The sequence below is a fragment of the Gossypium hirsutum genome, chromosome D04 (assembly GCF_007990345.1).
Source record: "Gossypium hirsutum isolate 1008001.06 chromosome D04, Gossypium_hirsutum_v2.1, whole genome shotgun sequence".
Classification (NCBI taxonomy): Eukaryota; Viridiplantae; Streptophyta; class Magnoliopsida; order Malvales; family Malvaceae; genus Gossypium; species Gossypium hirsutum.
In genome coordinates, this window is record NC_053440.1 from 9477166 (window position 1) to 9500208 (window position 23043).

General features: G+C 28.1%; 2 protein-coding genes across 2 annotated transcripts; both read right to left on the reverse strand.

The window, feature by feature from the left end:
• Positions 1–3668: 3668 nt before the first annotated feature.
• On the reverse strand, positions 3669–9644 carry LOC107938825 (alpha-dioxygenase 1). Its single transcript, XM_016872063.2, has 10 exons — positions 9505–9644; positions 9153–9416; positions 6934–7086; positions 6650–6783; positions 5328–5541; positions 5098–5243; positions 4743–4970; positions 4437–4639; positions 4100–4343; positions 3669–4026 (listed from the first exon to the last, which is right to left on the reverse strand). The coding sequence occupies exons 1-10, from the start codon at positions 9613–9615 to the stop codon at positions 3801–3803; spliced, it is 1923 nt and encodes a 640-aa protein (XP_016727552.1). The 5' UTR covers positions 9616–9644; the 3' UTR covers positions 3669–3800.
• A 6074-nt stretch (positions 9645–15718) lies between these two features.
• On the reverse strand, positions 15719–20003 carry LOC121216311 (alpha-dioxygenase 1). Its single transcript, XM_041091910.1, has 10 exons — positions 19808–20003; positions 19448–19711; positions 18125–18277; positions 17794–17927; positions 17352–17565; positions 17128–17273; positions 16794–17021; positions 16505–16707; positions 16168–16411; positions 15719–16083 (listed from the first exon to the last, which is right to left on the reverse strand). Exons 1-10 carry the CDS (start codon positions 19916–19918, stop codon positions 15855–15857), a joined length of 1926 nt encoding a protein of 641 aa, XP_040947844.1. The 5' UTR covers positions 19919–20003; the 3' UTR covers positions 15719–15854.
• Positions 20004–23043: the final 3040 nt, after the last annotated feature.

Consider the following 23043-nt stretch of genomic DNA (forward strand, 5'->3'; position numbering starts at 1 on the left):
CCAAACGGTAGCAATTAAATATTTTTGGTTAAATTATGATATTGGTATTGTATTATGCGTAAAGTTGTAGATTTAATCTATGTTCTCCAACTGGATCATTTTTAGTTACAATATCTTTGAAGTGCGAAATTTTAACCTTAATATAAATAACAATCATTAAATCTATTCATTCATTTTTTCATGAGTAATATATGAAAGTAACAAGCTGACTTGACATTACATATGAGATTATATATTTGTCGTATGAAAATTTGAAAATAATAGAAAGCTACTATTTGATCAAGACTAAAATTTTTAAATTCTCAAAGTACAAAGACTGAAAATAATCAAATTAAATTATAAGGACTAAATTCATAACTTTCACATAGTACATGAACAAATAGTAGAATAACCACTAGTTTAGTACTAATTCAATTTATAAATTTACTTACATATAAAAAAGACGAAATTGAAAAAAAATATCTTTTATTGTTAATTATTACAATAATAATTTATTAGAATTATTTTTATGAACGTATATTAATGTGAAATTTATTAATTTGATCATATATTTTTAAAAAGTTTACGTAAAAAAATGACATAATATATTATTAATTAAGAAAATTATAAATCTATAAAATCATTTAATATAATTGTATAAATTAAGAATAATAAAAAATAAAGTTTTTAATTAAATAAATATACTTTTTATATACAAATATGATAATAATTAATCATGTTAAAATATATTTTTATAATTAATAAAAATTGAATGTGTGACATTTAGATCACGTTATGAAGATAATATTAATATACTAGTAGTCTAATATATAATGTATAAATTTATTTATTCTTAATTTATATGTCAAAAATCAAACGAAAATAAATAAATATTTTAATTAAATTAAATATTAAAATTTTTATAAATACTAATTGCATCTAATCAAATCGGTTTAATTCAACATAAATATCGACTCAACAAATAGTATGACTCACATCCATTTGAGAAACTAAGGTTAATTAAGAATTAGTATTTTGTATTACCTATGTTTTTCATATATTTTAAATATATAAAATAAATAATATAAAATAATTATAATTATTTTATTAATAATATTTCTATTAAATCTTGAATATAAATTTATGTTAATAAAAAGTATTAATATAAAATAATTGTAATTATTAATAATGTTTTCATTATCAATGTAATAGTTATTATCATTTAATCATGTTTTGGATCCATATTAAATTAAATTTGTTATTTTAAATTAATAATCACTTAATTAGTGTTACAGTTATACATTAATATTTAGCATTACAAATATATGCATTAATAAAACATTTTCATTCAAAATAACATCTACAAAATTACTGGAAAAAAAAACATTTGTTTCCATCACAAAAAAAGGTATGGTTTTCATTATTATTTGAGATATTTAATTATTATTATTAGATATTAGATAGTTTTAGTATTAATTGATTTTAATAATATTTAAATTATTATAAATGTTGTTTATTATTGTGTTCTGAAATATTATGTCAAATATTTATTCGAATGACAAGTTAGGGTGTGCTTGATAAATTGAAAATTTAAGTGCTAAAAAATTAAGTACTAAACTTTTACTACTAAATTTTACAAGTGTTGAATTTATATTAGAAAATTGTTTAGTAAATTTGTAAATATAATTATTGAATATAATTATGTTGTTTGATAAAAGTAAAATTTAATTTTTAAATTTAATCTTATTAACATAATATTTTATATTATTTTTTTATAGTTTTGGATGAAAAATAAATATGGTAATTTGAATACCCTATTTTTTTAAACAAAAAAGATAATTTGTTTTAAAATTTTAATAAAATAAAATCAACTTAATATTTTCTACACTAATGATAATGAGCTATCTACTTACTTATTTATTCAACACTTTTTTGTTGAAAATTTTATATTAAGTAAAAAATTAAAATGATTGTCAAACACGTTTGAAATATTAAATATTAAAAAATTTCAATATTTTTAATGGTTTATCAAACAAACCCTTATTTTATATTATTACTTAATATTTTACTATTGGTAGTTTCCCTTTTTTTTATTTCATTACTTTTTAAAATGCTATTTTATTCTCTTAATTATTTTTTAAAATTAATAGATTTTTGTTATACATGAGATCAATTATCATTTAATCAGCAAATATATATTTTTAAAAAATATATAAATATATTATTTAAAAAAATAAACATGTAAACTTTCATACAACAGGGTAAAGGCCGAACAATAAACGTGACTAGCGCGAGTTGAACTCAAGTCACATCTGAGACAATGGACACCCTTAACTATCAGGCCATCACATGAGTTCAAAATTAATAACTTTTTAAAAGAGGAATATATTTCCATGAATATATTCGAAATCTAATTCTAATAAATTTGAAATGTAAAATTAAATTGGATTGTATGTTTGATTATATTTCAATGAATATTTTTTTACTATTTTTAAATAATTTTATTTAATTTAACAAATCAAAGTTAAATCAGACTTCGTTGTACTTAATTTTAAATGAATCAAATTAAAAGTTTATTTTTAAAAAACTAGTATAGTTTTTGCTTTTTTTTTTGTAAGGTTAATTATTTATTTGGGTTAAATTATAAGGTAAAAATTTGAAAGTTAAAATATACTCTAGTTTTTATACAATTTGTACATTTAGAATTTAATGTGTCTATTTTTTATATTTAAAACTTCAACTCTAGTTGTTACCACCATTAAAATTTGTCTATTAAATCACTTGTGTGACATTTTGAAACTAAAAAAATTACTTGATAGCAATATAATAACAAAAACAACATTGAAATTATTTATGTGGATATTTTTCTTAAAAACTTGTCATGATAAAATAAATGTTTTATTGAAATATTATTCTTAAGAAAAATTGACATCAACATTTTGATTGAAATAGTTTACAATATTAACTTTTTAGACTTAATGAAATTATAAAAGTAAAGAGATCAAATTGTGTCAAAAATTATAATATATAAATTAAATCTTTAAGTTTCAGCACAATATGTAGGATTTCAATTAATGATATTAACTATTTACACTAATTAATAACATTATAAAAATAACTAAAAGTTAAATGTCAAATTCAAGCATAATAAAGATATCCAAATTAAAATTTAACTATATTTTCATAACTTTTTTTTTTTAAAAAAAAGACACCAATGGTGGCCTTCCTTTTATATTTATAGTTCTATAGAGTATAGGATAGGGACTAAAATTGAAATTTGATTATTTTCATGTAATATAAAAAATAAAAAGTTGTGTGAAGCAAAGAACACTAGCCACTTGATGAATATAATCCTTTTATGTGTAGGTATATAGATTAACGAATATGAATTAAATAATCTTGGTTTGAATAAAGCGGTGGTTAAAGTTCTTATTAGAAACGGATTCAAATTCATGGTACCTTATCTCCTTATCCTAATATTGTATTGAAGAGACGTATGAATTAAACACATGTTTCTTTGCAGGACGAGGTCCTTGTACTAGCCTCAAGTCTTTAATGAAGGTGTTAATTGTAATGGCAGGATGGCACTTTATTAGGTAGTGATGTAGGAGCTTTGTTTCTTCATTTTGTTCTGTTCGTGTCACTCTGGGGTCTTTCTGTACTGCATTCTTGTTGAATGGCGGAGCAAAGAAAAAGAAAGAAGAAACTTTTATTGATGTAAATTAAAACATGTAATCAATATTAAATATTAAAGATGAAAATTATGATAAGAGATAGGATCCCACTACTACTTAAATCCATAGATCGAATGTGAGTTAATCTTAAGATGGAAAGCGAAGATAGAGAGGGATAGGATTGGGAGCATTTGGAGGCGAGTCCCAAACCGAGAAAGCACTTGTTGAGTTGATCCATTTCTTTGAGATTTCTGGATAATGGCGATTCAACACATCTTTCAAGCTTTCAGTTGTATTCACCCATTCAAATCCTTTCTTTGTGTATGCTTCCTCATTGAAATCGCTTGTGAAGAACCTATCAGCTTCAAGCCTCCTACAGTATTATCATTACTCAATTCATAGTATTCAATTTTTTCTGCAAAACAGTACGAAATTATGATTTATACCTAGATGCCATTAGTAGGAAGACAATGAAAGAAGTTTCACTTATAGCAAAACCCTTGATCTTCTTCTCTGCCATGAGACCCACCATTAAGTCCAGTTCTTCAACATCATCACCATAAACTTCCTTGAGAACTTCAATGGCTTCCTTATCCTCAGTTAGATCTTCCCATTTAGAGATTGGTATCAATAGCAAATTCCTACGAAATTGATTATACCTTGCAACTTTCCTCTCCCTATCCCTGTAAACTGCATCATTGATATTAATTTTAGATCCAGTTTTCACGTCTTTGTTTAACGAATTCATGGATCATAAATTTCTAGTTTCAGACAAGTCATTACCTTCAAGAGCTGCCAAATCCACATGGTCAGGCCTATCTTTGCCATCAACATCTTGTGCTACAAGGTCTTGAAGCCATGAAGGATAGTTGCAAAGCTCCAATGCACCACAAGCTTGATGTCCCATTGAAACAAATTGCCTGGTGAATCCAATTTGTGACAAAGTTTTTTCTCCTTTATGGCCGATTAGATCGGGCATAGGAACCCTGCATTTAAAAACCAAGTTTAAGAATAAACATGGACTATTGAGATCATAAAAAAAGGGGGACTATTGAACTATTGTTTACAACAATATCTTGTAAGGCTTACTCCTCAAGCAATGGTGGAGATTTGTTCAGTCCAGGAGTGACATTAATGTTCCTTAGGTGTATGGAATCTGGTAAAAGTTGGTGCATCCGATAGACACTGGTAAATTCTTCGGTCAAAGTGTAAGGAACACCGTGATTAATAGGCTTTTTGAGACCAACTAAACCTCCCAAAGTGGATCCACCAACATGCCCAAATGTGTCCTTGAATTTCTTTCCCAAAAATCCATACCTGTGACAAAGTTGACAACATTAAAATTATATCTGGAGTTTAATCCAGTTGGTTAAAGGTTCAAATCCCAACAATCGAAGCTTATAAAATTGGACAATATTAAAAGGAAAGTAGCAAAATGGTTTACCAATTAATACGCATTCCAGCGAGCAACATATCAGTTTTCAAAAGCTCCACAGTCCAATCAATGGTATGGATCTTTGCAATCACAGCAGAAGTTATAAGCCTTGCATGTCGGTATAACTCTTCATCGTTCAAAGCTGGGTATTCCTTCTAAAATTATATTTCAAAGACTAATGTTTAGTAAAATTCTCGTAATATAAAGCAATTTTGCAACGAAGGAAGTTAAATAAATACCTTAAGGGCATCACAGATAGCATTGTGTTCTTTAATGAATAGAGCCTGCAAGGTGGAGACGCCAGCCCAGCTATTTTTAATATCGCCGGATATGGGGATCCCATCTTCATCTTGTTGAAGTAACCCATCTTCTGAAATCTTTAACTTTCCATCTACCAAAGTTCTTACCTTCTGTAACCGTTCCTTATCACTACCATATATAACACTTCCATCCCTACAAAAATCATCCTTCCATATGAAAATCATGCTCGACTTTATAGAGAGTTAGATTTTTTTTAATATTCGAATTCAATTTTAAATATATACAATCGCTTTAAATTTTGAATTACTTATTTTTTTTCACTAAATTTAAAAATTATTTTTTTAATGATTTTATTATATTTGCTCTTTTTGACATGATTGCCCTTAAAACTAGGCATAGTCCCTTACCAACTCATAAATAAGAAGATAATACGCTTCAGCGTACTTAAACTCACATTCTCTTACATTTACAAAAATACTCATACTAAATAAATTTGAAAGAGTCTATTGCACAAGTGAATATTTACGTATATTTCAAGTTAAGTGCATAGAAGATCCAAATTCACATTATTTTAGTCCTAAAAAATGGATGGACTATTTGTGATATCTAAACCCACTATATCCATAATCATCCATGATGGTGATATTTAATTAAAAAAACATATAATATATTATTTGAAGTCTTATTTTTTTAATATATTTGTGTTTATCATGGTTACATATTCAAATTAGGTCCAACTTTCTAGTGCTGCTCAAGTGATATAAGGGTCTAAATTTTACAAAAAGTACTTAAATAAGAATTTTTCACGTATTTCAATTATTTTACAGTAAAAATTAGAAGAATATTGACGTGTTTAAAATAAAACACATAACAACGTAATTAAATATTACTTGAAAAGAAAATAAAGTAATAAAAAACATAATTTGAAGTATGATATATGACATTTTAGAATCCTTTATTTAAGCACATTAGAAAATTTTTAACCCTTAGTGTAGCACGTTTAAAATATTTGACTTTTATTTGAGCACTTTTGTAAGGTTAGACCTTTATATGACTATTTTAAAAGGTTGGGTTTCAATTTGAACATTTGTTTCAAAGAAGGAAGGAAAATATATACGGAAAATATTGAGTGTTTAGGTCACTTGGTTGAGTTAAAAAAAAACACTTGTTTTTCTTTAATTATTTATTTTTAGCATTAAAATTTAATAATAAATTACATTTTTAGTTTAATTACTACACACGTTCAAATGTAACATAGATTTTTAATTATACAATTAAATGAGAGTGGATATGTTGTTACCACCAATGTGTGCGTATGTTCTTTGCACCAGTTTTGACGTCATCAAAACCAGTCGAAAACTCCTTGGTGGGATAAAACTTAAAAGAAGTGAGAGGGCATTTGTTTGCAACTTCTTTAGGGGCAATCAACTCAACCTGCAACCATATCTCCATTAAATTTCTAAATATAATATGGATTCTTTACTTCTGATACTATATCTTATATTTGCTTGATATATGAACATCTTTTCATAAATCCTAGATAAACATGAAAAATTCTATCATATTTATTGATTAAGGTTTAACCTGTTGGTTGGTGTTCTCCATGTGATCCACCCAATCGTGAATCATAAACTGGATCCATGAAGCTGCAATCATGTTGAGTTGCTTGCCTGTGTCCTTGTATTGTGTTCTTGTCATTAATTTCGTAGTCACGACCATTGGATCTGGTTTCTTTAACTACAACCAATTTGTTTTAATCTTCACCATCATTAGAAATTAGAATTTCTACAAAATTACGCAACATAAAATTTTTATTTAAAAGGATTTGGTTGAAATATCGTATTTTTTAAGATTTATTTTAAAAAATATAATTACTCAAAATAATATTTATTTATTTGTAAAAGAATTGTACTTTTTATAATTTTACAATCGAGTTGAGAATGGTTGAAGGTTGCAACCAACTCACTCAAAAGCTTTATAATAGTACTAGATAATGGCATAATTATGATGAGGGTGGGAAAAAAAAGATATTTTAATAATCTCACAATTAAGTTAAGACCCGGTTAATGGATCACATTTACGCAGTCAAGTACATTATAACATATATTAGATTATGACATCTCTATGACGTGATTGAAAAATTTTATAAAACAAATTTATAAAAAGTGATGTAAAAATTAAATTTGACTTTGGTTGAAATGATAAATTTCATATAGAGAAATCTATGATATTTTGGATTCAAATCCCATGATTCTCATAATGTGAGTATATGTTTCTCTAAATTATCAAAATATAAAAAGATATAAATACTTCAAAATAGTATTTATTCTTTATAAAATAAGGAGCATTTGATAATTTTACAATTGAATTGAGATTTGGTTGATGAGTTACATAAAATCAATCAAAATGTTAAATAATACTAGAAATTCTATCACATGCGTATGTGTGTGAAAACTATTTAGAACACAGATATGTGTTTAAAAATAACATACAACAAATAATGAAATATAATGTTTAAAACTAATAATAATAACAAGACATATGCAATACATATGAAATTAAAACAAAAATACGCTAACTTGTGAGTAAAAAAAATTGAAATAGGTAAATAAATCATATTAAGAATATTAAATGCAATAATATAACTTACTTTAATTATGGAAGAACATTTTCTTAATTTTCCTAACCTAGTTGGTGCATGGTTGAGTCGTGTCACCAATTCAGTCAGAGATTTTATTAATAGTAAGTATATATAGATATGCAACGAAGATAATAAAATATGCATACTAAAATAAAAATGTATAAAGTATATTAAAATGAAATTTTAGTTATGTGATAAATTTAAGATTTTATTAATGCAATTGTCACGAGTTCAAATCTTACTCTATACAAAGTTTTATTGATTTTTATTAAAATAAAAGACTAAAATACCCTCGAATAATATGACTTCTTTTAATTATAGAAAGACGTTTTCGTAATTCTCCTAACCGAGTTAACTCGTGACACTTACTCACATTATCAATAATACTGATGTCAACCTAACCAAGACTCAATTAATTGAATTAAAAATATTTTAAATATTAAAATATAAGATTTCAATATTAACTTGGTATTTTTTTTAATAATGAAAGTAGGCACACGCCCCAAAAGAAGAAACATACACTATGTGCATTAAATACGTATTAAATATAGTAAATATTGTTTTGAAAGAAAATATGGTGGTTTTCTCAATTATTAATTATTCGTGTTTTATAGGTTGGTTAAGAGATAAACGATGATTATAAATTTTTAAAATCATTCCTTATTTATAATGAGATTAAACTTTCAATCAATCACTAGTTTAAGAAAGAAAGATTTTTTTTTTGTCATTTCACAAATATTATAAATATTTGATAAAACATATATATAGTTAGTATATGTATAGGAAGGTTGGAAAAGGTGTTTAGTAATTTGGACCAACCAGCCTAGCCCTTCCCTATTTATTATTTAACAATGAAAATTTTATTTAAAATTAATCATAAAACATATAAAGATAAAGATAAAGATGAAAAAAACACTTTTTTTTTATTATCAAATGAATGTATCTGGCTGGACCAAACAAAAAGTGATCTAGACAAGAAAAATAGAAAAGTTGAGTCACAACCTAATCGTTCAGTTTAATAGTACTACTTTTAATGTTAAGAGATACTGGTATTGGTATGGTTGATAAAAGGTTGAGTTATTGAATTTTGAAAATTTGTGTTTTTATCACGCATCTCACTCAACTTTTAGTTATTTGTCAGCTTAAAAGTGATGTTGTATACCTTATCTGTTTGATCAACGGGCATAATGTTTCTGCCAAAGAAAGTTCCTTGGCTGCCGGCTCCCTCATTGAAGGGATCACCGTAGCTTCCATCAGCTGTTCTATACTTGTAATCCCCTGGATTAACCCGAACTCCAGACGGAGATTTTCCGACACTGATGAGATTGTAGTGCTGGTGAAGACGGCGACGTACAGCCAGATATATTAAACCTAAGATAACTGGTAATCGGTGCCATTTCCCCACTTTATCCACCCAATGAACCATCTGGTTAACCAAAAACAAATACAGTTAAGCAGCAGTTTTTAAATCTCAACATAAAAAATGATATATGAGGAGGGAAGAGTTATTTAACGAGGAAGAGAAATGCATCGGTTATAGTCATCGAAGAGACAGCTTCATGAAAATCATCATGGATAAAACGACCTAATATATTGTTGAAAAGGAACTTTGTAATAAATGCCATTGCTTTTCGAGAGAACCTAGGTTTTTTGTTCTCTTTGTAAACATATTCTCTCTGAGGACCATGGTCATGCATATTTATAGCCGAAGGTGTCCTGGAGTTTTAGAATCTGGCACGTGGGCTCAAATGCTTTCCTTGAGAGTGTATCTAAAATCTTGACAATTGTGTTGTATTAATTGGTTTGGGCTGGTTGCTATCTTTTGGTGGGTTGGTTTCTTTATTTTGACAAAGAGTTGAAGCATATTAATCATATTTTTCTATTGAAGGTTGACAGCTGCCTTGATATTTGTCAAGGTTTTGTTCCATTGAATCGACAAGCGGCCACACACTTAACTAGTAACGGACATCTGTTTCATATTATGTTACACCCAAAGTTAGATATGTCTTTCTTGTTCTCTAGGTAACTTTAGATTGTATAATGTTTCTCTCTTTGATTGTTTTTGGAGTGAATCTTCGACTGTTGCTCACAATTTCCAACAAATCTTGAATTTGATTATTTGCCTCCTTAGCTCATAGTTTACACTTATATATGGAATTTCAAACTTTGATAAAACATAAATGAATATTGTTGAGTAATATTTGTTTATGTATTAAGGGAAACACAATGGTATTTATATATATTGCCATTATTACAGTTCAGAATAGGGTTTATTGTTTTGTCTTAGCCTTTGAGCCGAGGGCATTATTATTTCTTGTCCCTAGTGTAGACATTCTCTTGGTCTTTTCTGGCTTATTGGACACTTGCCTGTGGAGCATGCGGTCCTTTTTGACCTTAGGACTAATTTTCCCAGCAGACCTCGTACCTGCCAGTCACGAGGGAGGGGGGTCCTCTTCGCAAACATAGCTCGCAACCTTGTCCCTACGAGGTTCATGCGAGCTCCCTCTTGTGACCTTGCCGGTGCGAGGCTTACACGAGCTCTTCCATCCATGCAAGCTATCTCTGTGAACATCTTGTATTCCTGTGAAGTCCTCAGCTGACTGTGGTGAACATTCTTCTTTCAGATCAAGTTTATCCGGGTTGGAGGTCCAAATTCTTTCGGTCATTCGAACTATCGATTTTCAAATCCTAACAAATATTATAATTTTAGAGGCAAAGATTCCTCAATTTATAATAATAATTTAAATATATTGTGGGAGAATGTATATTTATGAACAGCAGCAAGTTGTTTTATTGCACGTATATTATAAATTAGTCTCTACTATAAACAAAATCAAATTTTAGGAGAGTTTTTCAACTTTTAGAGTTTTAGGATTTTAAGGTTTTGCATAAATAAATAAATTTTGGTTTTATTTAATATTTTTAATAATATATAGGTTAAATTAATCTATTTAATTGTAAAAGTAATAAAATATTTATCAAATACGGTTTGATAGGATGAGTGAAATTTATCAAATTCAATTAATCAAAGCTATCAATTTTCAAGTTTGAAAAATCAGTTGACTTACAACAAATTTTTAGACGGGATCCATGCATTTTTGGGTTGAGATGTCTTCATAAAATTCAAAAAGCTATCTCTTAGCTTCAAAATACACTTTTCACTCAATTTCGAGTTGGGAGCTCAAGTTATGATAATTTTAGTGAAGGCTGGATGAGCAAAATTTCTAAACAGAATTATTACGGAAAATTACGAGTTTCAAGCTCTAATTCGAGTTTAAGTCATATTGAGTTCGAGTTTAAGCTCTTATGCTTTCAACATAATTCAATAAGTTTAACTCTTCACATTTACAAATTCTACCAATTTGGTCCTTAAACTTCCTAAACAAAGCTTTCAACTTTTAAAACAGAGGCATTCCACATCTATAAATAAATTTTAAAACCCAAAAAAGAAAAAAAATTCTCCCAACTAGCGAGCTGTTTTCCGAGCCAATTCTTAATACCAATGAGTTCATCTTGAAAATTTATTTCAGTTTCCTTTTTTCTTCATTAGTTTTTTTGCTAAATATAATATTTTAAACTATTTTATTGATAAAATTTTGGCTAAAGAAAATAGAAAAACCTTAAAAGAACACTCTATATTTACTCTTGTTATTGATAGGATGTTATCTCCTTCAAGGTACATAGAAATGAAAATTAAATCCAAAGTTAAAAATATGACTTTGAAAAATCCAATTGTTGAATCAATAATTACATAAGAAAAAAATTATGAACATTTAATTTTACATAAGAAAAAAAATGTGAAAGCATTAATTGAATTTCCTTTTGTTACATTGATGATAAGTTTTTTAATGTTATAAATTGATTAAGAGATTATTATGTGTTTTATTTATTTTTAATTTTTAAATCCACAATAAGCAATATGTATCACTAATAATCTGAATTGGTGTCAAATCATTTACCAAATTAATTAAAAATTAAAATTATGCTAGTTAGTGGTTCAAAAAAATTATGCTACTCAAAGGAGAAATTTATTTTCTACAAATATTAAATTATTTATATAATTTTATTATACATTATATTTTTAAAACTTGTATTTCCTATTATTTTAATGGTGTTTAGTTAATTTCTAACACTAACTTCTTAAAAATATAAATAAAATAAGTTATGTGCCAAATTGGATAATTTCAACCATAAATAAAATAATTAATAGATGTGGAATGCTTCTATTTTAAAAGCTGAAAGCTTTGGTTAGGAAGTTTGATAATCAAATTGATAGAATTCATAGATGTGAAGGGTTGAATTTATTGAATTATTTAGAATTAAGATCAAATTGATAGAATATGCAAGCATTAAGGACTAAATGTGTTAGTAAACCAATTAGAAAAAGGCTTCCATACTATTAACTTAACTGTGACTAAAACATGAACAAATTCAAATGCTAGTGCCTAAATTGAATTTTTTTTTTAAAGTTGAGTGACAAAAACAAGAATGCAGGCATAGTTGGGTGACCATTTATATATTTTACCTATTTATTTATTGTTTGTTTGTTTTTAGTTATTCATGAACATGTCCACTAACATTTTTGTTTAACTTAAACTAATGAACATGAAACACATAAATTTAAATAAATGAAGACGAGCAAACATTTTGAAATTCTTTAAGAACAAAAATAAACTTAAAAATAAACAAATGAATATGAATAGAGGTTCGTTCATTCAAACATGGTTCATTTACAACTTGAAAGGAATTTTTGACTTTTGGTGGTAAAAAAGTGCTTTTTCACTCAAATGCAAAAAGTTGAGATTTAGATTTGACTTTCAGAGTTTGGTTTAGTAAAAATTATAAAATAATCACTCAATTTATTATTTTATTTTTTTAGGGTGCTTTTAGATAGACGATGCATTTACTTTCGGTAAAATTAACCGTTAAAATACTAACAAATTGTTGACTTGCGGGTTAACTTCATGATATGTATTCTTTTAACCCTTTGTTTTTTTCACATTATTTTCATGTAAATTTATAATTAATTAAAAAATAATTTTAAACCCAAAACTTTAAAACTGAACCATTTACTTCATCTTCTTTAATTGTTCTGATTCTGAAGTTGAAAATTTTTTCCAATGCCTTGCTAACAAATCCGCTACAATGCGTGAATCAATTTGCATCCTAAGTAATTCCTCTTTCGAATATGCTTTTCAAGCATTTATCAGAAACCGTAGATTTTTTACCCCTGAACCTAGTCGTGTCTCCCATGTCCAAGCAACCATTATTTGTGCAAAGGATAATGGCGTGTCAAAACAATGACAAAAGAAACTCTGACAACTTGGGTGCAAACATGGTGGGGGCATTCATCCAACACAAAACAAGCAAGGAACTCGAAAATCACTTTCAAGATGGTCCCAATCCAAGACTATGTCAGAAAAGAATCTATTTAGCAAAAATATTCAAGGCAGCACTCAATTATTTGCTTTTATCAAATCGTGGAATGCAAAAACATAAACGAAACCATATCAAAATCTGGTAATAAAAGTCAGATTAAGCGTAAACATGAAAGACGGTTCTCTGGCCTGTAATATCCAGTTGAACCAATGACATCCACATTACGTATACACAGTGAAAAACAAATTTTGAATAAAAATTCACAAAATATTGGTTGAAATGATAAAATTAAAAATTTAAGACGCTTATTAGTTTATCTTCATTATTTACATATTTTTCTAAAGTTTAAATTGTACTGTATAAATTTTATATATTTGTATCAAAATACAAATATATATATATATATTTTAAATGCATGAAAAATAAATTTTTATTAAGTCTCCACCTCCAATCAAAAAAAAAAGAAAGAAAGAAAAGAAAAGAGATTTATGAAGTATGAAGGTAGAGAAATCCATATCATTGTCGAGAATGATTTCGGATTATGGGTTAAAGTTGCTAAATCAAAAAGATATTGTTAATGGCTTATCTAAAGTTGAATCTTTTGAGTTTTGTGATGGGAAAGCAGAGCAGGAACCCTTTTCAGTAGGAAAATTTTGGAGAGCTAATCGTTGTTATATTGAGTGGGTGCATGCATGCTTATGTGGACCCATCACCCATGTGTATTGAATCGTTTAGGGGAAGTCAATATTTTTTTTATTGTTCCTTGATGATTACACCACCATGAATTGGGTTTATTTCTTGAAATATAAATATGAAGCTTTTGCTTCTTTCAAGAAGTTTAAAGTCTTGGTAGAGAATTCTAGCTTGGTAGGTTGGGATATAGTGTTTTAAGTACAGTAATTTCGTCAATTTTTAAAATAGATTTGCTTAATAAAATTGTATATTTATCTTCAATGGTTTTTGAAAAAAAATATATATAAGCAAATATTTATTCATATTTACCTGATGTTTAATTAATATTAAATTGTATTATGTGGTCGGATCATAATGCAAGAAGATAATTTATATTAGTAGGTATTGATTTAAAAGACTATTACGTCGTTATCAAGTTTAATTGGGGAGATACGTCATCTTAGATATTAGAACAAATGACTCTAAAAAAGATAAATATTCGTCTTGATATTAATATATTTCTCTCTTCCTTCTTAGAGTGTTATGGGACCCTATTTGTACCCTCTCTTTGATTTGTAGCTGTTTAAGAGTATTGGGGGGAGTTTCTAATCGTTAGGAGCATTAAAATTGTTGCAAGTTTAGGTGTTACTGTCTAAAACAATAGTGTTAGAAATGATTACGTATTGATATCAATACCTTTAAGGCAGGTATGAATTCCTCATGAGCAGGCACTAATACCTCAAGAACATGTCAAACCTAACTCTTCTATTTTGTGTTTTTGGTTGCTGACTTGCACCATATTGATACATCAGGTTTGGTTATCGATACTATATCCCTGGAGAAAGTGTTGACAAACACTAGTTGAGGGGGTATTAATACCTATAATATACTTAATTAGAAACATTTTTTTTATAGTTCTTGGAGTACTCATAAACAGTTCTAGAGGTTGAAGACATTTTAAAAATATATTTTTGAATATCCCAACACTGTGAAAATATTTTAAAGATGATCAAATTGATTCTTGCAAATTTAATTATTTTAATTCTTAATAGTTATATCAAAACGTTAACAGTATTAATTTATAATAATAAATATTTTAATTTTTTTAGGGGAGGGCAAAGCCATTCCCTATCTCTTAAATTTGCGGACTTACTAAAAGATTTAATGTTTGTTAAATAAGTGATTATCCCATATTCATTAAATAATAAAAAAAAACCTCTAATTTTTAATTGAATTAACCACACCAATTTGGTTGGATTTTTCCATTTGAAGTAATGTGTATATCTTATCCTTTTGATCAAGAGGTACAATGTTCCTATCAAACAAAATTCCTTGGCTGCTACCTTTTTTTATTGTTAATTTGACATTTTTTTATATAAATACAATTTCATTTTTAATAGTTTATATCTTTATAATTTTTAAAGAATTAAAATAAATTTTTATTATTTTTAAAAGGATCAAAGTATAATTTTACCACTATTAAAATTATGAAAAATCTACGTTAAAAATTATATTGTATGTTTGGTTATATTTCCAACATATTTGTTTAATATTTTAAAATAATCTTAACAAAATCAAAATTAAATGAAGCAGGTTTAATTTCATTCAAAATTTATTTTTTAATATCAAATTATTTTGTGTCATGTGATTAAAGGATTAAATGCTTTCATTGTTGAGTACAAGAACAAATCAACTTTTATTGATGCATTGTATACCAATACATGAGTAACAATTTTATTGTAAATTACATGTAATCAATATCAACAGTAAATATTGGAGATTAAATAACCACAACAACAAAATAACAATAGGGTTATGAAGATGGAAAGCGAAGATAGAGAGGGATAGGATTGGGAGCATTTGGAGGTGAGTCCCAAACTGAGAAAGCACTTGTTGAGTTCATCCATTTCTTTGATATTTCTGGGTAATGACGATCCAACACATCTTTCAAGCTTTCAGTGGTATTCACCCATTCAAATCCTTTTTTTGTGTATGTTTCCTCATTGAAATCACTTGTGAAGAACCTATCAGCTTCAAGCCTCCTGCAATACCAATATCATTCAATTCTTGGTATTCAATTTCCTTACAAAAATATTCAGATATAAGTACGAAAGTATGATTTATACCTTGTTGCCATCAATAGAAAAACAATGAAAGCTGTCTCGCTTATGGCAAAACCCTTGATCTTCTTCTCAGCCATGAGACCTACCATTAAGTCTAGTTCTTCAACATCATCACCATAAACATCCTTGAGAACTTCAATGGCATTCTTATCTTCAGTCAGATCTTCCCATTTAGAGATTGGTATCAATAGCAAAGCCCTACGGAATTGATTATACCTTGCAACTTTCCTCTCTCTATCCCTATAAACTGCATCATTGACATTAATTTTAGATCGAGTTTTTATGTGTTTGTTTAACGAATTCATGGATCATAAATTTCTAGTTTGAGACAAGTCATTACTTTCAAGAGCTGCCAAGTCCACATGGTCAGGCCTATCTTTGCCATCAACATCTTGTGCCACAAGGTCTCGAAGCCATGAAGGATAGTTCCAAAGCTCCAATGCACCACAAGCTTGATGTCCCATTGATACAAATTGCCTTGTGAATCCAATTTGTGACAAAGTTTTTTCTCCTTTATGGCCTATTAAATCAGGCATAGGAACCCTGCATTACAAAGTACAAAGACAAACTAAGTTTAAGAATAAATGTGGACTATTGAGTCGTTGTTTACAACGTCATGTAAGGCTTACTCCTCAAGCAATGGTGGAGATTTGTTTGGTCCTGGAGCAACATTGATGTTTCGAAGATGAATGGAATCTGGTAAAAGCTGGTGGAGTCGATAGACACTGGTAAATTCCTCAGTCAAAGAGTAAGGAACACCGTGATTAACAGGCTTTCTCAAACCTACTAAACCTCCCAAAGAGGATCCACCAACATGCCCAAATGTGTCCTTGAATTTCTTTCCCAATAATCCATACCTGTGACAAATTTGACAACATTAAAGTTATGTTCGAGGTTCAAATCACAACAATCGGGGCCCCTAAAATTTGACAACATTAAAGGGAAAAATGAAAACTAGTTTACCAATTAGCACGCATTCCAGCAAGCAGCATATCAGTTTTCAAAAGCTCCACAGTCCAGTCAATGGTATGGATCTTTGCAATCACAGCAGAAGTTACGAGCCTTGCGTATCGATATAGCTCTTCATCATTCAAATCCGGGTATTCCTTCTAAAATTTTGTTCCAAATACTAATGCTTAGTAAATCTTTCTCATATTATAAAGCAAATATGGAATTTAAACAAATACCTTGAGGGTATCACAGACTGCATTGTGTTCTTTAATGAATAGAGCCTGTAATGTTGAGACGCCAGCCCAACTATTTCTAATATCCCCGGATATGGGGATCCCATCTTCATCTTGTTGCAGTAATCCATCTTCTGAAATCTTTAACTTTCCATCTGTGAATGTTCTCACCTTTTGTAACCTTTCCTTATTGCTTCCATATATTACACTTCCATCCCTACAACAATAACCCGTTCATGTGAAAATCTTGCATGCCTTTAACCAAAAATCGAATTAAATAGCTTGAGCCTGAATCTACAAAAATCCAAACTTAATACCACATCCAAATATTCATATCATTCGAGCTCTTCATCTTTTCATGTATTCATATTATTTAACGTTTGTATCATATCGGGTAAACATATATTCTATTTGGCCAATTAAATTAGGGCTTATATGTTCTTACCACCAAGGTGTACGGATGTTCTTTGCGCCACTTTTGATGTCATAGAAACCAGTTGGAAACTCCTTCGTGGGATAAAACTTGAAAGAACTTAGAGGGCATTTGTTTGCAACTTCTTTAGGTGCAATCAACTCAACCTGCAACTTTGTCCAACAACCTATGTTAACTATATCTCCATTATATCTGTAAAATAAGTATGTACTTCAAAAAAAAATGAAAAAAATTCTAACAAAAATTAAAATATTCATATTAAATATACATCTTCGCCCAAATCTGAAATAACATAAATATATAAATAAATGATGATGACATATATATTTAATTAAAGTTTCACCTGCTGATTGGTGTTCTCCATGTGATCGATCCAATCGTGGATCATAAATTGAATCCATGAAGCTGCAATCATATTGAATTGTTTGTCTGTGTCCTTATATTGTGTTCTTGTCAATAATTTCGTAGCCACAACCATGGGATCTGGCTTCATTAACTAAAAAGAAAATAATAATAAAGTTTTAATTTGCAATCATATAATTTACCGTCAACCTAGTTGATAAAGTTGCTTAGCTTTGCATGCGGCAATATTAAAAGTCACCTTTTATTTTCGGATTTAATCGGATCAATTAATTGAAATATTCAAATTCTATTGAAAATGTTTTTAAATATTAAATAAGTACTAAATATAATAACGTTACAGCATTTCCTTAAGTTGGTATAATGAGTAAATCAGACACCGACTCAATTATAAAATGACAATAAAATCATTTATTTTATAAAGTAACTTATATAATTATAAGTGTATTCGTTTTTTTTTTCATATTTTCTAAAAGGCTTAATATGACTTGACACTTTTTTCTAATTTGGTACCTAAACTTGACATTTTTTCCTAATTTGGTACCTAATCTTTTTGGGGGTTCATTTTGGTACCTAAACTTAGACTCTTCTTCCTAATTTGGTACCTACTTTTTTTGTTCGATTTGGTACTTGTTAAATGTTTTACAAATTACTCCAATATTCTAACAATATTTTTTATGAGGTAGCAAAAATAATCAATGTATACTCGACATGTGACAGATGACATGATTTTTTTTTGTATTTTATATATTCAATTACTTTTAGTTTTATTTATTTAATTATTTTATTAGTTGAAAATAATGAATTTCTTTTAAGTTGGGGTTTTAAAATTTACTTTATTTAATATTAATCCGTTAAGCATAGCTCAATATCTATTTTTTAGACATGAATTTTCTATAATACTGACAAAATTTTTGTAGCATAAAAGAAATTTTAACACTGTTAGTATTTTGCGTAATTTTTATAACATTTAAAAAATTTAGGTACCAAATTAAACCTAAAAAAAAACTTAGGTACCAAATTGGGCCTTAAAAAAAGTTTAAGTACCAAATTAAGAAAAAGTGTCAAGTTCAAATATCAAATGTTGTATTAAGGACATTATTATAAGGATATTGGTCTTTTTCATATTTTTTTAAAATTAATAAAAACTTATCCATGTTAAAGCTTTATTTAATTCCTAATAAAATTTTAATATATATTTGTACATACTATTCTTTTCAGGCGTATGGTGGATGTTTTTTTCTTTTAGTAAAGCTTATATTTACTACATATGACCTAATTGAGGTTTTTGAAATAATGTGTATGCCTTATCTGTTTGATGAACAGGCATAATGTTCCTGCCAAAGAAAGATCCTTGGCTGCCAGCTCCCTCATTGAAAGGATCATTGTAACTTCCATCAGCTGTTCTGTACGGATAATCTCCTGGGCTAAACCGAACACCGGATGGAGTTTCCCCGACATTGATGAGATTGTATTGCTGGTGAAGATGGCGACGTACAGCCAGATATATTAAACCTAAGACAACAGGTAACCGGTGCCATATCCCCAATCTATCCACCGAATGAACCATCTGATTAACCAAAAATAATTTTTAAGCTTAATAGCAGCCGGCAACATGATGTTATGACTTAAAAAAGGTTCATAGGAGAAAAATGAGTTATCTTACGAGGAAGAGAAAAGCATCAATTATGGTCATGGAAGAAACAGCTTCATGGAAATCTTGATGGATGAAACGACGTAGTATGTTGTTGAAAAGAGCCTTCGTAATAAATGCCATTGTTTTTCGAGAGAACCTGGGTTTTCTTTTCTTTTTTTTTTTGGGTGGGGTGGGGGGTGGTAAAGATATTCTTTGTAATAACCATGGTCATGCATATGTCCGTATTTATAGAAGAAATTATGAGAAAAGTAGTGCCGGCAATGACGTGAAACCATTGGATAATTGCGTGAGCAAAATGCCTTTCTCCCCTCAACTCATGGCTTACTGTTCTACATATGAGAATGAGGTTGAATAGTATTGCTTATTAATTCCAAACTTGGATAGAATATGATAATATTGGAGTAAAAGGTACATTTATGGACGAAAGTCGAAAAGAGACATCCATATGTGGCCACATTTATTGTGGTTTAGACTTTGTCCGAGGCCAATAACTTGTGATGAAATAATATACCTCGTATCTCCTTTTATTATTAAATAGATTAATTTAATTTTTGAATGAGTTCAAATTTTAAGGGTTAATTTTACTAATACTTAATTGATATTATTTAATTATTTAATAATATATAAATTTTATTAATTTATTGTGGTTTAGGGTACCTCGAGTATAGAAAAAGAACACTGTTATTATTATTATTATTATCCATTTTGTACGGAATTAAGGAGACAAAGAAAAAAACATACTTTGCTTTTGATGTCGCCCACATGTTTTTTCCTTTAGAAAATAAATTATTTTATGCATGAGACAATCAACTATGAAGTGATTTCTACGTGCGTGTGGTAAGGCGGCCGTCCACACATTTGAAGGAGATTTAAACAAATCTATTTATCTTCTTATTGTTTTTTTTTTCTTAATATAAATTTGAGATTAGAGTTTAATCTGAAATTTAAACGAATTTAGACAAAAATATTATGCTCGAAAAATGGGTTTGAGAAAAAATTTAGATTCGTTTAAATTATGGGTTGAGCTTAGATTTGAACATTTAAGGCCTATATCTGACCTATTTTTAAGTTTATAATATTTTATATTATGTTATTTTTATATATAATGTAATTTATAACACATTAAAAAAATAAAATTTATATACAGAATATGTAATACTACTCTAATATAAATATTAAAATAATGTTAGGATAGCTATATAAAAAATTTTAATAAATAGAAAAATATAAAAAATTATTAAATATTAAATTAAAATAATATAAATATTTTTAAAAAAGTAATATGGACATGTTTAAAATGAGATTAGGTTAATCTGTTGCAAATATGAGTAAATTTAAAGAAAAATTTATGCTCATATTTTAGACTGAACTGAATTTTACCAAACATAAAATGTTAATATCATGTTTAAGCATCTCTAGATTTGAGTAATACCCATTTAAATATATAGTCGACCATCAATTCTAATTATATATTCTTACCACCAAGGTGTACGGATGTTGTTTGTGCCAGTTTTGACGTCACAGAAACCAGTTGGAAATTCCTTTGTTGGATGAAACTTGAAAGAAGTGAGAAGACATTTGTTTGCAACTTCTTTAGGTGCAATCAGTTCAACCTGCAATTTTTGTTCAACCACCAATGATAACTATATCTCCATTAACATTGGCTTCAACATTGTTCTTGTATCGGATATTTATGTTGTATGCATATATATATATATAAATACATAAATAAATATATAATTAAGGTTTAACCTGTTGGTTGGTGGTCTCCATGTGATCGATCCAATCGTGGATCAAACTGGACCCATGAAGCTGCAATAATGTTGAATTGCTTGCCAACAGTTTCGTAGCCACAAACATTGGATCTGGCTTCATTAACTGCAATAAAATATATACCTATATTTAAAAACAATCCCTAATGGGTTATCTATCAAACACATACTTATACATATCACTCAACTCTCCTATGCAACGTGAAGTCATAAAATATTTTAGGGGCTGAACTTAAATTGTAAATTCTAAGATAGTAAAAATATAATTTTTAAAAGATTAAATTAAAATTTTATTATATTTAAGGGATTAAAGTGTAATTTTACCTTTATTAATTTAAAATTTTAAAAATTTTAAAAATTAAAATAAAATGAAAGTTTCATTTTAAAAAAGTCAACCCCTAAATTCGCGCGTGCTAGAGATATATTGCACGTTTTACTTGAACACCCTACAACCTCATAATAAATTTCCACCCGATCTGGTATTAGCCCATGTGCAATTGAATTCATGTTTGACTTGGGGTTTGGGAAAGAAGTTGTATGTGTGTAGCGACGTAAAAATTTCTGCTTTCGGTCGCTAATTAAGGCGATTATTTGAAAATTTAAACCGACTTTTGATTTTATTAAAAAAGGGAGTCGCCACCAATCTTTTTTCTAGATGTGACCGGACACCTAATAAATCATCCTTTTTTAGAAAAGAAAACTTATTCTTGCACAAAAATGAAGGCCGAATTTAGGTCTACGTCAAAAGCCAGAGTAACGTTGGGTTCGGGAGTCGGTTACGCGCGAGGAAGGTATTAGCACCCTCGTGACGCCCAAAATTGGTATCTTATTAAACATGCGTTGTCTTTAATTCTAAAGAACGAATTCAATTTAATATTTAATCATGATCCAATTGAAAAATGAGAATTTTTAAAACACGAAAATTTTGAAAACACGAAAATTTTTGAAACCTGAATTTTTTTTTTAGAAAAACACGAAAAATTTTGGAAACACGAAAAGTTTACAACACTAGAATTTTGACAAATTACCTATCCTCATCTGCATTTTAAAAATAAAATTTGATCACTTACCAATAATCACAAAAATAAATATCCTATTTCAAAACATGAGAATTTTTAAAATTTTCGATTTTTTTTAAAAGGACGTCCCATTTTTAACACGAGCCAATGATATTCACTCAACATAGCGATGAAATCAACGACCTTATGTTAAATCGATACGTTGCCTTATTTATTGAAATTAATTAGAACATGAGAAAAAAATATTCCTAAAGTGAGAAATTAAAAATAGATAAAGGACGCAAAAAATGATATCATTAATGAAAAATATTAACATGGAATACTAGAATATTAGAATAACAATAATAATGATATTTACAAAAAAATAAAAATAAAAACAAATCATGTACTAATAATAAAATAGGAAAAATGATATATTTGGTAATAATAATATAAAATAATAATATGTACAAAA

Bases quoted from the DNA above. Each gene is read 5' to 3' on its own strand.
- LOC107938825 (XM_016872063.2), bottom strand. From the start codon at position 9,615: ATGGCATTTATTACAAAGTTCCTTTTCAACAATATATTAGGTCGTTTT. The intron at 5,542-6,649 runs GTAACAACATAT...TGATTTTTGTAG, and splicing joins AACATACGCACACATTGGTG to GGATGGAAGTGTTATATATG. The intron at 4,971-5,097 runs GTAAACCATTTT...ACTTTGTCACAG, and splicing joins GCTGGAATGCGTATTAATTG to GTATGGATTTTTGGGAAAGA.
- LOC121216311 (XM_041091910.1), bottom strand. From the start codon at position 19,918: ATGGCATTTATTACGAAGGCTCTTTTCAACAACATACTACGTCGTTTC. The intron at 17,274-17,351 runs GTATTTGTTTAA...ACAAAATTTTAG, and splicing joins CAGTCTGTGATACCCTCAAG to AAGGAATACCCGGATTTGAA. The intron at 16,084-16,167 runs GTATAAATCATA...TTGGTATTGCAG, and splicing joins TTTCTATTGATGGCAACAAG to GAGGCTTGAAGCTGATAGGT.